We start from the raw sequence: 18063 nt of genomic DNA on the forward strand, positions 1-18063 counted from the left end.
CCCGCTCCATCTAAACCCAGAGCAGTGATATTTGAAGTGCTCAACTTTGCCCACAAGCTTGAAATTTTAAGAGCATACCGCAGGCAAAAAGAACTCCATTTTGAAGGGGACAAGGTATTGCTCTTCCAGGATTATTCTGAGGTGATAGCCACAAGGAGGAAAATGTTTGTACCGGTATGTAATTAATTAATGCAGAAGAACATCAGATCAATGCTGCTTTTCCCTGCTAAATGAAAGATCTTTTACAAAGGGAAGAACGCCTTTTTTACATCAGCGGAGGAAGCGCAAACCTTTATTCAGGGGCTCAACACTGATTCTGGATGAAGGTCATCACAGCCACTCATGGGTCCTTGGATTTAGTAGCTGCATGAACCTTTTACATTTCAAAGTCCTTGGACGCTGGTTTGAGGTGGGGGGGCCCCACAGCACACATGGCTTTCCCAAACTGGCTAATGCTGGCCATTTTGGTTGACATTCTGAGAGAAAGTTGTTTTCCGGCCTTTGCCGAATGCCTCTCTAAACTGGGTTCTTTTTTCTTGGGGGCGGGGGGGGAATTATAATTATAATTATTACAAGCCGTTAAGCCCGTTAAAACGGGCAACCCTCCCCCCTCCCTCTCCCTCCCTCCCTCTCCTCCCCCCTCCCTCTCCCTCCCTCTCCCTCCCCCCTCATTCTCCCTCCCTCCCCCTCCCCTCACTCTCCCTCCCTCCCCCTCTCACCCCTCCCCTCACTCTCCCTCCCTCCCCTCCCCTCACTCTCCCCTCACTCTCCCCCTCTCACTCCTCCCCTCACTCTCCCTCTCACCCCTCCCCTCACTCTCCCTCCCTCCCCTCCCCTCCCCTCCCTCACTCTCCCCTCCCCCTCACTCTCCTCCCTCACCACCGGGTTCGCTGCTTCTCGCCGCCGCTGTTACTGCTCGCCGCCACCTCTTACTGCCCCTCGCCGATGCCGCTGCCCCTCGCCGATGCCGCCGCCTCTGCCCCTCGCCGATACCGCCGCCGCCACTGCACCTTGCCGATGCCGCCGCTCCTCGCTGATGCCGCCGCCTCTACTGCCCCTCGCCGATGCCGCCGCTGCCCCTCGCTGATGCCGCTGCCCCTCGCCGATGCCGCCGCTGCTGCAGCCGCCATGTTATCAAGCAGCTGACGCTCTGCTGTGACCGACGTGCTCGCACATGCGCAGTAGAGTTGCTCTCTACTGCGCATTTGCGGCACGTCGGTCAACCTTCATTTATTAGGTTGATAATGTTTGTTCTTAGTTCCATGTATCGCCTTACAGGCAGTTTCTTGTTCCTTGTAAACCGGTTTGATTTGTATTTAATGCAAGAAGATCGGTATATAAAAACCAAAAATAAATAAATAAATAAATTAGCTGCTGACAAGACAATCTTCAGGTTGTTATCTACTGTTCAGATGTGTTACCTGGAATGTCTGCAGGATGGGTTCAGTTACTAAACGCTATAAAACATTACAGCCTATGTGTAGGCCTCGCGCAGACATCGCTTTGCTGCAAGAAACTAAGCTTTCAGAAGCTGAACATCAGAAATTGCAGAAGCAATGGGTGGGTAAGGTTTTTTTCTGCTTCTTCTACTCATCGTGGGGCAGGTGTTGCCATACTTTTTCTTAAATCCCTGGTATTTAAAGTACGGCACTCGACTGTGGATCCAGAGGGCAGGTATCGTTTTTTGGTAAACAGATTTTATTGGGGAACATTTAAGCTCCTAATACTTATTCACAATCCTTTTTCACTAAAATCATAAACATTCTCTTATCATTCTCACACCTACCTATTATTTTAGGGGGCAATGCCATTGACAGGCAACCTCCTAGACCCATCTCTCGGGCGAATCTCACATGTGGCCTTCCATTTTTGTGCAATAACTTGGACTTACTAAATGTTTGGAGAATTTTACATACATGTGTCTCGGGCACATGACTCAAAGTCCTAGCTGGATTATCTGTTAGTAAGTATGGCCTTGTTCTCTAAGTTAACTGGCGCTGAGATTGGCCCTTTAGCTATTTTGGACCATGCACCTGTGTGGTGTGACATAGCAGGCATCTCTCCCCTGGGAGCCAACCAGAGACAGACATTGCATCCCTTCTTTACTATGATACCACATTTCATGCCTATCTATGGGATAAATGCGGGGAATATTCCCACTTTAATGAGGAGCATCAGACTCACCCTGTCCTTTACTGGGAAGCTGCGAAGGAAATCCTACATGAGGATGGAGGTGGCGAGTGCCATCTTGCAGTTGGAGAAACAACTCAGAATGGCTAAAATGTGTTATACCCAAGATCCCTCAGCCACTAACTGTACCCAATTTTTCGCAGCTCAAAGAGCTTTAAATGAGCTTATTCATCAGAAAACAAACAAAAAAAAAAAGCAATAGGACTAGGAAACTTTAGCTAACCTTGTCAAAATGTGGGAGGGAAGATCTCACATACTTGCACGACAGGATCATACGGGACCAATTAAACATTCCTCCAAGGATCTTAGTGATATCTTTTATAGATATTACCAGAATCTATATAGCTCTGAAAGTTGTGAGGTATCTTCCATTCAGAGTTATTTAGCCAATGTCTCTTTGCTTCATATATCGGAGGAGAACTGTAGGCAATTGAATGCACTAATTACCATCTCAGAATTGTTGCTAGCTATCAAAACTTCAGCTCTGTGCAAATCTCCTGGCCCAGATGACCTACCTAATGAATTTTATAAGATATGATATGATGATGTTTGCCTGCCTTTAAGTAGGCTCTTTGACGGTCTCTCAGAATCCTCGCCCTCGGAATGGAGTGCCAATAAAGCTATTATATATGTTCTCCCAAAGCCAGGATGAGATCCTACTTCACCGAGTTCAAATAGGCCGATCTCACTCCTAAATTGTGACATAAAGATTTTGGCAAAAATTATGGCTGATTGCCTCTCTTCTTTTTTGTCCCAGTTAATATTACCAGTTCAGGTGGGGTTTGTCAGGGGTAGACTGTCTGTTGTAAATGTTAGACGAGTGTTAGCTTCCATGGATCTCTTTCTTAAACAGTGCCTGAACTTCTTATTAATTAGCTTTAATGTGGAAAAAGCTTTTGATAAGTTAACTGACTTTTGCTCTTCAAAGTTTTAAGAGAATATGGATTCCATGGTCGGTTCATCTCCTTTCTTCAAACACTATACTCTACCCCACAAGCTACTTATTCTGGTCAACGGGGAGTTCTCTAAAGACCTTACATTATCTCGAGGTCAAGTCAGGGGTACCCTCTCTCACTATTACTTTTTGTCCTTACAGTAGACCCTCTTCTACGTAGACTAACTCTCTCTAAGGATATACAAGGGATAGATATTTAGAAGGTCTCTTTTAAGGTAGCTGCCTTCGAACATGACCTATTGATCCATATTACTGACCCTGTTAAATCTTTACAGGCAGCCCTAGCGGAAATAGCTACATATGGTCCCTTAGCGGGTTTAAAATTGAATTTAGGTAAATGTGAGGCCATGGCACTTGGCTCTTGGAATACTAATGTTTGGGGCAGCAATTTTCCTCTTAAATGGGCTGGGAATCAAATAAAATATCTGGGAATTTGGCTCCCAAGGGATCTCTCCACTCTTTATTTTATCAATATTACCAAATTACATGAGAAAACTGAGAACTCCCTGTTGGCTTGGCACCATTTACCTCTCTCCCTGATGGGCTGCATTCACCTATTCAAAATGACTATTCTTCCACACTGGTTATATGTGCTGGGAGTAATCCCTATTTCTTTTTCTGGCAGCACAATTAGGAGATTACATGGGTCTTTCAGTCGCTTTTTATGGGGGGGTAAAAAAACCAAGATTAGCTTTGAGGGCCTTGATGGAAACCCCTACAGAAAGGGGGATTTGGACTCCCCGACTTGCAAATGGACAATCATGCCATCAATCTCAGACACATAGGGGATTGGTTATTGAACACAAATTTCTACTCTGATATCCCCTAGTAGGAAAGGTTGACTGCCCCTATCTCTCTGCGGTATGTACTCCAGGCTAAATTCTCGCTGGTATCTAAATAAGTGAAGTCTACAATTTTTGTTTTCCCCCTCCGCAGGACGTGGGGATGGCTTTTGTCTCACTCATCATTGACTTCCTGCTTTTCTCCTTTTTTACCAATTTGGGAGAACCTGGGCTTCTCTCTGGCTATAGGACCCTCCCATTTCCAAACCTGTGCCTCGCAGGGGCTGATATTTTTTGCCCAATTGTTTAAAGCAGATAGGTCATTATTATCTTTTCCAGATTTAAGTACTCAATATCACTTAACATCGAAGGATCTTCTTTTCTATTACCAAGCAGGCTGTTATGCATGTACTCTCTAGATGTGGAGGGTATGCTTGATACAAACTGACAATTCTTATTAGACTGGTTCGATGTAGAAGAGCCTAGCAGACACTCAATCTCTTTTTTTTTTTTTTTTTATAAGGCTTTAGTTCTTAAGTTTAACACATGGTCATTAGACGCCTCATGGGTTAAATGGAAGCAGGAATTGTAGACTCAATTTCGACTGCCAGCTTTTATTAATAGTTTTACTGCTGTACGAACCATTACATGTAATGTGCTCATGAGAAAAATGCGATACAAAATTCTGTACAGAATGTATATCTAACAACATCAGGCTTGATTAGCCAAATTTACTGATTGTGCTATATGCTTGAAATGCCACCAAAACCTAGCTCACTTGGGTCACTCTTTATAGAATTGTGGTACCATTCAGATTTATTTAATTATTTATTTAACAATTTTGTATATCGTCATTCGCAAGAAACATCACAACGGTTCACATCATAGAATCATAAAATCATAAAAGCAACAATCAATTCTGGTAGTTAAAATACAATAAGATATTTAAACAAAATAAAATTATTAATAAAAGGATGGGTAAAAAAAACCAAGAATAATCGCTTATTCGTTCTAACTACTTCTTTCCTCTAAATGGTCTGCGTAGGCCTGCTCGAAGAGCCAAGTCTTCAGTGCTTTCTTAAATGCCTTAAACTCAGTTTCCAGACGTAGTTCAACGGGCATTGTATTCCAAATACAAGGATCTGTCCCGTACTAGTATGAGGTGGGCTGAATTTACTGACGGGATTTGCAGTAGTCCCTTATTGGCTGATCTTAATGATATTTGTGGGGTGTGAAGCCGAATTAAAAAAATTCAGCCAATCTGTATTTTGACCATGGATCGCTTTGTGTACAATGCAGCATGCCTTATACTGTATTCTCTGTAAGATCGGTAACCAGTGTAAGTTAATCAGAACAGGAGTAATATGATCTCGTTTTTTACAGTTTGTTAGCACTCTCGCCGCTGAGTTCTGAAGGACCTGTAAAGGGTGCAATGTGGTTTGTGGAAGACCCAGAAGAAGCGAGTTACAATAGTCCAGTGATGAAAAAATTAGGGCCTGTAACACTAAATGAAAATCATTAACATCCAGCAATGGCTCCAATTTTCTCAGGACCAACAACTTATAATAACCTTCCCTTAATTTCAAAGAAATATGTTTTTTGAAATTCAGTTGACAATCAGTGGTTATTTCAAGGTCTTTAACTGAGTCTGAGAGTACTAATTTAATGTTATTTGGTAAGGTAAGGGTATTATTGGTATTAATCATATTATTTTTAGGTTTTTGGTCAAGAAGAATAATTTTGTTTTTTTCCATATTTAAAGCTAATTTCATATGACATAATAATTGATTAATGGCAGCAAGGTAGACAGTTATTAATGTGAAAATTTGTTCAATTGTATCAGATACTGGAATCAAGAGCTGGATATCATCACCATAAATATAAAAATTCAGGCCTAAGCCTGCTAGAAGGTGACATACTGGCAGTAAATAAACATTAAACAGCGTTGCCGACAAGGCCGAACCCTGTGGGACCCCAGTTTGGAGCTCAGTTTTGTCCGAGAGGGTATTACCTATTTTAACTTGAAAGGATCGTTGCTTTAAAAAAAGAAGAAATCCATCCAAGAGTCATATTTATAAGATCAATCTCTTCCAATCTTGTAATCAAGATATGATCTATCGAGTCAAATGCTGCTGACAAATCAAGTAAGACAAGAATATATTTTTGACCTGAATCAAAACCTTTTAGTACTGTGTCAGTCAATGACAGTAATAATGTTTCAGTGTTTAAATGTTGGTGGAAGCCAAATTGATTTGGATACAAGATATTATTTGATTCCAAGTGTTCTACTAATTGTTTGTGGACAATTTTTTCAATTATTTTTGATAGGCAGGAAAGGTTTGATATCGGCCTATAATTACTCAGCATATCTGGGTTCAGAGTAGATTTTTTTAAAATAGGTTTAATAATAACAGATTTCAAGTCTTCTAGGAGATAACATTCAGATAAGGAAAGATTAACAATTTTTGCAAAAATTGGAGCTATCATATGTGCAATTGGTTTCAAAGAACTGATGTAATCAGATCTAGAAGGTGATTAGTTAGATTTAATTTTTTAATTACAGTTTCAAGTTCCAAAGAGGAAACCTCTTCAAATATCGTCCAGTCAGGAATTTCTTTTTTTATCATTTTTATTTCTTGGACTTTTTCATAAGGAATTGATTTAATAAGGTTATCAACCTTATTCTTAAAGAAATATGCTATTTCATTACGTTTAGCTTCTGACAATGGATTAGTTTCAGTATTAGTTGAGTTTGTTAAATTTTTGACTAAGGTAAATAGGGTTCGGGCATTATAGCTAAAGCAGTGAATTTTATGCTTAAAATAGTTCTTTTTTATATCGTTAATAAGATTTTTGTATTCATTTAATTGAGATCTATATAGGCCTAAAGATTGTGGATTTTTGTTTTTCCTCCAATATTTTTCAAACTTCCTCAGTTGTGCTTTTGCCATTTTAATATCATTATTATACCAAGGTTGGGATAATTTGTTATGTTTTAAAACTCTTGTTTTTGTTGGGTTAATTGTGTCAGCTATATTTCCAGTTATCTTAAACCAGGATTTAATTGCGGTCTGGCAGTCTGCTAGATCAATATTTTTTATATTTTCCTCTAGTGCTGATTTTAATTCTTCAGGGTTATATTTAGGTCGGTATGTAATGATTTGATCGACATGTTTCTTAGCATGATTTTCTTTGCCTTGAAATTTACAGGAGATTAGAAAATGATCTGACCAGGGTACAGGGGTTTGAGCACTTTCATAGGTTTCAAATTTTTCTACATTAGTAAAAATTAAATCTAACATGTGGCCCGCTTTATGAGTGGGTCCTCGAATTATCTGACTATATCCTAAATTTGAGAGGGATTCAGACAAAGTGAAAGATGTAGAATTAAGTGGCTCATCATCCATATGTATATTGAAATCCCCTAAGATAGCAGAGGGTTTATCTGGTTTTACTGCTATTGCCAAGAGTTCAATTAAAAGGGAGATATTATGATCCAATAGTTTGAGAGGACAGTAAACTAAACAGATCTGAATAGTGGGAAATTCAAGTAACATAACTTCATAAGGTTCATCTATATTCGTAGTGACTAATTTAACGTAAAGCTCATTTTTTTACTATTAATAGGAGACCACCTCCTTTGTGCTTCGTTCTAGGGGCTGAAAAACATGTATATATATCATTTGAGAACTGATTAATTAAAACAGTATCATAAGGTTTCAGCCAGGTCTCAGTAATGGCTATAAAGTCATGCTTTCTATCTGTTACTAGGTCAACTATAATAGCAGTCTTCTTAGATATTGCTTGAATATTAATTAATATAAAAGTGAGAAAAAACAAATTATTATAAGTCATCTTATCCATGACTGTAACAGGAGTAAGAAATCGGTCCGTTTTGGCTTTGTGCTTCATTCTAATAGGTTTGTTTAATTTCTTACTATTTGTTGAGTAATCCGAGTTATATCTTCCATTATATATACAAGTTGGAATTCTGTCGTCCATCGCTGTCTTAGGGTGGTAACCAGGCAACTCTGTCGGAAACATAAAATTATTAAAGTTATTATAGAGTCAGTAATCGGGGAAAGGCACAAAGGGGCGCACAAAGGGGCATGCCCCTTTGTCGCGCGACTTCGGGGCGCGACACCAGGGACCCAGCTTCTGTGCTTATGACCCCTTCGGCACCCTTATGATGTCATCGGTGGGCAGATCCAGCAGCCGAAGGGGGAAGCGGCACAAGAGGCAAGTCCCTGCGTCAAGGCAAGGAGTGTAGCAGCCCAGAAAAGCCTCAGCTGTATTTTGAGGCAGCAGCAGGAATCAGCAAATCAGGAGAGAAGCAGTAGTTTTCACAGAGACCCAGCTTCTATGCTTATGACCCCTTCGGCGCCCTTATGATGTCTTCTGGAAGAAGGGTTTTCAGTATGTGGGTTCTATACTTGATTTTCATATCCCATATTCTCCTCTATTAGCCCTATTTGGACTATTTCCCACATAATTCCAAGGTCAGCTGATGCACAAAGCATGGATAAATAAAGTCTTTCTTTTAGCAACATCAGCCATTTTGCGAGTCTGGAGACATTCGGATGCACCCTCTGTAGCCCAATGGAGGAACAGTATTCACAATCTAATGACCATGGAATTGCTTGCATACAAATTCTTTCCCTCCTTCTGGATCAAAAAGCAAACTCTGGATACTTGGATGCCATACATAATCGACTGAATTTTAAACAGCCATGCACGCAAATATTGTCACTTACGTGCTTATATTCAAAAGAGCCACGCGCATAAGTGATAATACGTGCATAATTGCTGGGCCCTGAAAAGGGGGCGGGATGAGGACGGGATGGAGGCTGGCCAGGACAGCGGCAATTAGCCACTGTCCTGGGGAAGTGCGTGCCAGCATCTGGCCGGCGCACATAAATTACTTCTGCTCCCGAGGAGCAGCAAGTAACAAAATAAAAAAAATAAAAAAAAGAGGTAAGGTAGGATAGGTTTAGGGGGTGGGGAGGAGAGGGAAAGGGGAAGGAAGGTTAGACAGGGGGTTAGGGAAGTTCCCTCCCAGTCCACTCCTTAATTGGAGCGGACTAGGAGAGAAGTGGAGAAGTACACCCCCCCTTGCGTGTGCCGCACGCGCATGCAGATTATAAAATCCGGCGTGCATGTGCGCGTGGCCACCTGATTTTATAACATGCGCGCGCATGTTATAAAATCTTGCGTGTCCATGTGTGCGCGCCAGGAAGCACTCGTAAATGGATGCACGCATGCACCTTTTAAAATCTATCCCAATGTCTTTACCACACAGGGCAAGGAGTCACATTTTGAACAACATTGATTATTAAATCTGGGTTCTGCATAGTTGGTTGTATCTTCTCAGCAGCAGGGGTGGGGGTAGGTAGGGAGCAATTTGGAGAAGGGCAGGGCAAGTTGGTTCAATTTCTGATGGACACGTGGTATATAGCAGAACAAAATATGTACCATGTGTTTTGAGCTCACATTGTTTGTCAAGTATTTTCAATAAACAGATTTAAACATATAATTACTGTCTAAGTTTTTAAAAAATTAGAGGGATCATTGGTCAGAACTACAACTCCATGCATGCAACAGGGCAAAACCAGGAATGAATCAGCCTGTTCAGTTGACCTGGGGTGAGTTGGCAACCCTACCTATTACAGGTAAGCAACTTTGCTAAATTGGCTTTAGAAAGGTAGAAATTGTAAATAATAGATATTGTAATGGTCTTTCAAAAGGGCTGTTCCTAACAGTATGTGGGCAGCAACACTTTCTTGCCTAGGATTTTCAGCTGGCACAGATCACCAGTGACAAGATAATATTTAAAAGAATACAGACCTGTGTAGTGTGCCATATATCACAGGAAGTAGTAATGTCCATCCTTCACTGATTAAAAAATGTTGACTGTAAAACAAGTAATTATTTTTGATCCTTCGCTATGATTGTCTGGACTGCCCCATGTACAGAACAGAGTGACAGATTACCACTTTTGCTTGGGATCTAATTGGTTCATAAAGTGTGTGTATTTATGTATATATATATATATTTGTGTGTGTGTGTAATATTAGTTGTGATATCATAGTTAGTAAGGACTAATCAGATCTAGGAAATGTATGGGGATGTGTGTCTGTTGTTAACATGGAAGTTTCCAGGGGTTTAAAAGAATAGTTAAGGGATTGCTTAAATATATAAAAAAAATGACTGTGTTAATAGAGGTTGGGTGGTGGTACTTACAATGTGTATTATTACTACTATTTTTCATTTCTAAAGAGCTACTAGACATATGCAGCGCCGTACAGATACATGCACATAAGAGATGGTCCTTGCTCCATGGAGCTTACAGTCTAGTCAGCACAAACATGCATGACCCACATTATTTTTGAAACACTGAACAATACAGTTCACCAATTTATGCTGACTTTCATCCAATTAAATTCAATAATTTTTTATTCATTGCTTCCTAAAATAAGAGGGAACTGAATGTGCTTTGACACAACTAATCCTGGATCACTTAGCATACCTAATCCTCTCTTTATATTATTTTTTGTTTTATGTGGTTTCACTCTTAAGTTTTTATATAGCTATTTAAGTATACTGAATGCAGTTTTTAAATGATTTTCTTGTCTGTTGTGTGTAACAGAATTTTTAAAAATGGGATCCTGAATCCATCATGTTCAGGCTTCATATAATAATAATGACGATAAACTCAGCTATTGTGTCGCAAATTATTAAAAACCATATTTCTTGGTTAACAAGGTTAGAGAAATACTTGCAGATTACGATCTTAATTTTTTACCTCTGAGTCTTGACGAGGCCTACCTGGACCTAACTGAGCACTTGAAGGAAAGGCTGAACTGGCCCGAAGACAAAAGAACATATTTCCTGAGAAGAGACACTGCTACGGAGAATAGTATGTACTTTGCCTGTTTTTCATTTGATTTATTTTGAATAGTAAAGGATAGGAAATGCCAGAGCTTTCTCCCTTCTTCCCCTCCCAGTTGTTATTTTGATTTGCTAACCCTTTTATAGATTTTGTTAATCTTGGTTAAGAAAGCTGTGCAGGAAGCGGCCTGGGGTTGGGGTTTTGAAATATGACTCAGGAGATATCATGTGAGTTTAATACTCCCCTCTTCTGCTCACTCTCGGGCCAATGCATTAAGACGTGCGTTAAAATGGGCGCTCATATTGAGCATTCGTTTCCCTAATGCTCGCACAGCCACATCCCCTGGGCGCTCAATGCAGTATATAAATTAGGGGCTGCATAAAAAAGGAGGTGCTAGGGAAGAAGTGTGCGTCCCTAGCGCTCAAATGCATCGGGTGCCCACAATTGCAACGGGCGCTCAATATTAGCATCCGTTTTTATCCCGCTTCTGGCCAATTTTGCTGAGGTTGCTGGATGCCCACAGCTAAGCACCCCTTGCTATTAAGCGTGTACATTGTGCTTATAGAATTTTTTTATTTTTTTTTTAAAGCAAGCTGTATACCTTTATTTTTAAACACCACAACCAGTAAATTTCAAAATGATACTAACTAGGAGGATCCACAGAGGACTTTATTTTTTAACTTCTCAAAAGCAGTTGACTCGTGGATTGACTTAACACCACCGCCGGGGCTAGAGTTAATTTTGGCATGTTAAAAAGTGTATGTTGGGTGCCCAGCAATGTTTTGCATCAGGGGGTAATAACTAATAGCCTCATCTACATGGAGTTTACATATGATGAGCGCTATCAGCTATGCATTTGTTTGGGTGCATTTTGGACACGTTAATCTCCTTATTGCATCGGGTGCTAGTCTAGTGCATCCAAAATGCACAGAAACCCGTGCACTAGGCTGGGTGTACTTTATTGAATGGGGACCCCCTCAGTGTGACTATGGGTAGGGCACTTTTATCTCCATGACCTTCACTTTACACAACTGTTATTAGGTAATAAATATAGTATAGCATTTTGGTAGTTGTATTGGTCCTTGAAAAAACTGAGTTCTTTACAGGCTCTGCTACCTTTATTTTGGCTCATCATACAAATTAAAATGCTGTTGTTTATGAGCTTTTGAGACTACAGAGGTCCCTTCTTCAGATGTGACAGCAAATGCGAGAGATATGATAGCATAGTGATTACACTATGTGTGATGACATAGTGAAATTACAGTTAACATAGATCAAACAGACTCAATGAGTGCAAGATAATTTGTGACTCTTGGTAATATGATTTCCTCTATGGGCTCATGGGAATGTTCAGAACTTCAATAATTATGTAATAACAAGACAATGTTTAAATGGTACGTAGGAAGCACCATGTTGAGGTTCATATACTTTCTTCAGCCTAGCTGTCACGTCTGAAAACAGAATTTCTGTGATTTATAAAGTTCATGTTGAATGACTTCTTTGGATACTTTTATTGGACTAACCTAAGAAATAACATAGCCTATTAAAAATCTAATAATAAGAATGGTAATATTTATTCATCCCTATGGAAGCTGTCAGATTATTCAACCCAGTGGTTACAATGTGTATTTTAATTGAGATCTGATTTAACTGAAAAGCACTATATAAATCCAATTTAGTTTTTTGAGCTTCAAGCTCTTTTGGAGCTAGAATTAATGCCAGGCATTTTCATTTGTAACTACCCAGGGATTTTTCCCGTATTTTATACCCCCTCCCATCTTACTTACCTAGTCATTGCAGTGACAATCTTCGGCCGGGGCTTACACCAGTGCTCGCTCTGGACTCCTGCATTCCTGAGTCCTAAATCTGGTCACCAGTTGTTACTGGTGTACGATGACTGAAGCTCGCAGCCCTGGCTGGTTCAGAGAACGGAAGACCTGACCTGGAAATCAAATCCAGGTTTTCTGCTTGACGGTGTGCAGCACTGCCACTACGCTGGCCCAATCCAAATAATTATTATTAGTAATATTATCATGGCTAAAAATTCAAATCATATGCTACAGCTGTAAATCTTTGTAATGCAGGTACAAAAGAAGTGCATACAGAAGAAGTGGCAGCGAGCAGTCTGCATCCACATTCCATTTCTCCAGTGCTTTTTGAAGACAGCCCTTTGTGTGCAGGTGAAGAGAAGGTTACTTTGCATGAGCTTAAGCCTGGAGAGCAGCAAGACCAGAGCTTGACACAGCATTCCATTGTCTTTGGAACCTCAGCCGAGGAAACTGTGAAAGAGATTCGCTTTAGAATTGAGCAAAAGACTACACTAACAGCCAGTGCAGGTACCCTTTTGATTAGTATTCACAAACCGTATTAAAACTGGGTGATGAATCCAGTTGTAACCTAGTTCTGATTTGTACTCCAGCACATTCCATTTTGTTCTTGCACAGTCTGCACCAAGGGTTATGTGCAGGTCATGGTAACATGAGACCAAGACTCTTCCCTTTAGAACTTGAGACTTTTCCACCTGTTGGCTCGAACACAGCTGGCCAGTCATTTTGGGCTAATCAGGACCTCCTGCCCAGTGTTGGTATGGTCTCCAGATGTGTGTCTTGCTTCCTAACAGAATTTCAAATGCCAAGAAAATAGCCTGTGAAACCCAAGATAAAGAGTCTAGTAACTCTCTAGTAAAAAGCCAGCAAGCTGCTGATAGAAGGAATCGACTGTTTTCGATATCCACTTTGAACACAACTGCTTGTGACAAGGCAGACTATAAATTTCTGTAAATAAATATAGAAAGCCACTTGCATTAAGGAAACAACTGTATAAAAAAGGCTCTTCTGCAAGCAGCACCATCTGCATTTGCTTTCAATATAATTTCTTTAAAATTTTTAAAATGTACTTGTGTGTTGTTGCAGCTCTTCTGAGACTATGGTTTAGTTAGAAACAGAGTCCTCACTCAGAGATTCAAAGCAAGTATAATAAAATGAGATAGTAAAACAACTTAAAATAAGAAATTTACAAACAATGCAGAGAAATAATGAATTCTGACTTTGATAATTTACTTTTAGAGCATACTTGTTTGCAATAAATATACTGTATGGAACAATCTGTGTGTCATTTGAAATCCACACAAATCTGTGAACTTTTTAGAGGTCAAATACTTTTCCAAGCCTTGTTTATGTATATATACATACATATTCATTATGGATATCCTGAAAACCTGACCTTTTCTGATACTTGAGGACCAGAGCTGCCTACCCCTGATGTAGCTGGAACACATCATAAAAAGATTGTCTTCTGATTAGAGAGAACCCATGTAATTCAATGATTTAAAAACAAAAATTTAAATTGAGCATGATATGTAATGGGAAACCAATAAGGATCTTTGAGGATAGGACCAATTCTTTCTGTCTTAGGTGACTTTCTGCACTCATTCTGCGGCGTCATGAGCCAATTTAAGTTTGTGAGTACTCCTTTTTGACATTCCCACGTAAAGTGCTTGCAATAATGTACACCCACTAAAACTAGCACATTCATAACCATTTTAAAATCTGAGTGGAATAGACAATTCATCCAGTAAAATATTGATGTCATTGTTCATTACAGGACTTGGGCTTACCCATGCATCTGAATTTTTTGGATTTAAATTGTTTATTGACCTGCATCCATCTTACCATGGCCTGAAGGCAATGATTTAAGCTTTTCACTGTCACATAATAGATCCCAGAGGAATATTATTTATAGTTTATAGGAATATGCAATTGGATATCAACAGTGCATATATGGTAGTAAATACCAAACTATTTAATAATGTCACCTAATACCTGAAGATAAGTATTAAACAGAAAGGGAGACAGAATGGAACCTTGGGGTGCTCCCCAAAATTAGGGAATGATATTTAGAGCATCTGTTGTCCCATAATGCAGAAAGGAGAGAAACCAATTCTTAACTATATCTCCTAAACCCAGATTTGATAATCAGTCTAGAAAAAACAAGTGTTCCATATCTGATGATAGGAGAGAATTGGCTATTGTAGTTCTTTTAAACCTATCTAAAATTTTTGAAAGGTAGTTCACCAATGCCATCAACAGTGTCTCTGTGCTATAATTAGGTCTAAATACAGACTGAAAAAGGTCTAAATAATCTCCTTTACACAAGTATTTCTGTAATTGCTAGGCCAGTATCCTTCCCAGAATTTTGCCTAAGAAAGGTAAAGTTGAAACTGAAGGTTTTCAAGCTTGTGAGCATGTAATGTCTTTTTTTTTTTTTTAAATGTGGCATACAACAGTGGGCGGTATGATTCCTTCTTTCAAAAAAGCATTTATTATATTTTGTAGCCAGTCCATTAAACTCCCACCTGAATGCTTTATTAGCCATGACAAGGATCACTGAAACAAGTGTTTCCTAGCGTGTAGCAGATGGACTCAGAACCAATGAGTATAGTGTACTCGTGCTAGCAGTTGGAGACGGATCAGATTTCAATCTGACTTCAGCCCCTAGTACATATACCCCTGCAGGAAGTGCAGATCCTCAGTATTTTCCGTCTCCATAGCAGTTAGGAGCTATCTGCACGCTCTCAGAGCATTGGAACCAAATTTAAAGAAGAAAATTCTACTGAAGACGAGCCCCGCTCTCCTGCGGTGATACCCTCGGGTCCCTCCCCCAGTCGAGATTCCTGAGGTGATTTCCGTGGTCCCTCGGAGGTGAGCCTCGGTCCGGCGGCCGAATCGCGGCAGGAACTAGCCCCCGAAGGATCGGGCGCGGCATAGAGGCAGCCTCGGTCCGGCGGCCGAATCGCAGCGAGGACTTACAGCCCCCGAGCGAGAGGAGTTCGGGCGTGGCTGAGAGGCAGCGGGTGCACCCTCAAAAGCAGCGGTGAAGGTAGTTGCCTTCTCCCCCCGCAGCCGGAGACCGCCCGGGTCGAGACCGGGAAGCGCCGAAGATAAGGTAAGGTAGAAATCTTTACTTGTGCCGCTCTCCGAGGATTGAGGACGCGCGCAGGCTATCGGCCGAAGCCAGCGCCACCGGGTTGATCCACCCTAGCTAGCAGGGCCAGACCCCGGCATTTCCAAGGGCCTACCCACGTGGAGACCCTCCGAGGTAGTCGCCATCTTGCCCGCATGGTCGCCATCTTGGCCTTAATCTCGCCGTTCACATCGCCGCCTGGCCGAGCGCACAAAATTTACCTGTGCGCACAAATCTACTTCTGCGCGTAAGTTATACGCACAAGAACACTTGGACGCATAAGCGGCGCGCGCAAGTCCTGGTCGCACGGACTACGTGCACTCGACTTCCCGTGCGCACATCACGGGTTAAGTGCTCAGATACGTGCACAAACCCCGGTTAAGCGCACAGATACGCGCACAACCTCCACGCACGCGGCCAGGCGCTCCGGAGCGAAACATTTACGCGCAGGCAACCTCGACACCTCCAATAACTGAAGTAAAATCCCTGGGCCTCTGCTCAGCATGCCACCTCAGGGCTGCCCAGAGCCAGGAAGCCGATGCCTTATGCACCCAATGCGAGGAGGCCCTGGGAGATCCACCACAGGCTCAGCCTCGCCCAGGGCCGGGGACTAGCTCTTCAGGGGGCTCCCTGGAGCTAGCAACCCCCAGCGGGACTCCCTCTCAGCCGGAGGCTCCCAGGGAAGCAGCGCCACTCAATGCAGCCCAGCCACATGAACAGAGGCTCAAGACTATCATCCCCAACCTGGACTCTGCTAACTACAGATACCAGTCTACGGGGATGGGGAGCACACTGCGAGGAATTAACCGCCCAAGGGCAGTGGAACACAGAAGAGGCAGGATGGAACATCAATCGCCTAGAAGCGCGGGCAGTCAGACTCGCCTGCCTGCGGTTCGCCCAAAGACTCCGAGGCAAAGCGGTCAGAGTGATGTCCGACAACGCCACAACGGTTGCCTACATCAACAGGCAAGGGGGAACCAGAAGCCAACAGGTGTCACTGGAGATAAACCCACTAATGGCATGGGCGGAAGCAAATCTACAGGAGATCTCCACCGCCCACATCGCCGGGAAGGACAACATCACGGCGGACTTCCTCAGCAGAGAAAGTCTAGACCCAGGAGAATGGAAGCTGTCTCCCGCAGCCTTCCGGATGATAGTAAACCGGTGGGGAACACCGGAAATGGACCTTCTGGCGAACAGAACCAACGCCCAAGTACCCAGATATTTCAGCCGCAAGCGGGATCTACAATCCCAAGGAATCGATGCCCTGGTGCAGGCCTGGCCACGGGGGACCCTACTATACGCCTTCCTGCCGAAGCCCCTCTTGGGCGCAATCATTCACAAGATACAGCTACACAAGGGACTAGTTCTTCTGGTGGCCCCAGATTGGCCAAGAAGACCATGGTACGCAGACATGAGAAGACTGCTGGCAGGGAACCCTCTACCCCTGCCCCCTCTCAGGGACCTGCTACAACAGGGTCTGATCTTCCACGAGGACCCAGCTCAATTCTCTCTTACGGTCTGGCCATTGAGAGGGCTCGACTGAAGAAGAGCGGATACTCGGGGCGGTAATAGATACTCTCGTCCGAGCACGCAAGTTCTCCACATCGTTAACATACATAAGAATCTGGAGAATATTTGAAGCCTGGTGCGAAGATCACGACATCAAGACACGTTCACTTAAATTTCCCGTGATGCTGGAGTTCCTACAGAGCGGACTCCAGAAAGGTCTGTCCCTCAACTCCATCAAGGTACAGGTGGCAGCACTGGCATGCTTCGGCACCAGGGGCGAGAGCGATAGCCTAGCCTCTCACCCGGATGTTTCCTGAAAGGAGTCAAACACATTCGTCCACCTCTGAAGTGGCCGGTACCTCTGTGGAATCTCAACCTCGTCTTGGACTTCCTGTCTGGAACCACCTTCAGACCTCTTTGAGGGCTATCACTCCGTCAGCTGATCCTGAAGATTGTCTTTCTACTGGCAGTTTGTTCAGCGCGACACATCTCTGAACTACAGGCACTGTCTTGCCGTGAACCCTTTCTTAGGTTCACTCCGGGATCCATCCAGTTGCGCACGGTACCGTCATTCCTTCCCAAAGTGGTCTCCCACTTCCATCTGAACCAGACCATCTCGCTCCCGTCGGCGGGAGCCCTGAAGAATTCGGAAGAAGCCCGTAGTCTGCGTCACCTCAACGTTGGCAGAATCCTTTCCAGATACCTGCAAATGTCAGAACCTGTACGGAAGACGGACCACCTTTTCGTCCTTCACAGCGGGAAAAGACTAGGGG

The 18063-nt window shown here is 42.4% G+C and overlaps 1 protein-coding gene across 4 annotated transcripts in view; it reads left to right on the forward strand.

The window, feature by feature from the left end:
• POLK (DNA polymerase kappa) overlaps nucleotides 1–18063 on the forward strand; it is a 215302-nt gene that overhangs the window by 65356 nt on the left and 131883 nt on the right. For all 4 annotated transcript variants that reach the window (XM_029575127.1, XM_029575146.1, XM_029575117.1 and 1 more), the window contains 2 exons: nucleotides 10690–10843; nucleotides 12901–13152. In XM_029575127.1, the coding sequence (XP_029430987.1) occupies nucleotides 10690–10843; nucleotides 12901–13152 (406 nt within the window). The remainder of the gene's footprint in view (nucleotides 1–10689; nucleotides 10844–12900; nucleotides 13153–18063) is intronic.

The sequence above is a fragment of the Rhinatrema bivittatum genome, chromosome 1 (assembly GCF_901001135.1).
Source record: "Rhinatrema bivittatum chromosome 1, aRhiBiv1.1, whole genome shotgun sequence".
NCBI lineage: Eukaryota > Metazoa > Chordata > Amphibia > Gymnophiona > Rhinatrematidae > Rhinatrema > Rhinatrema bivittatum.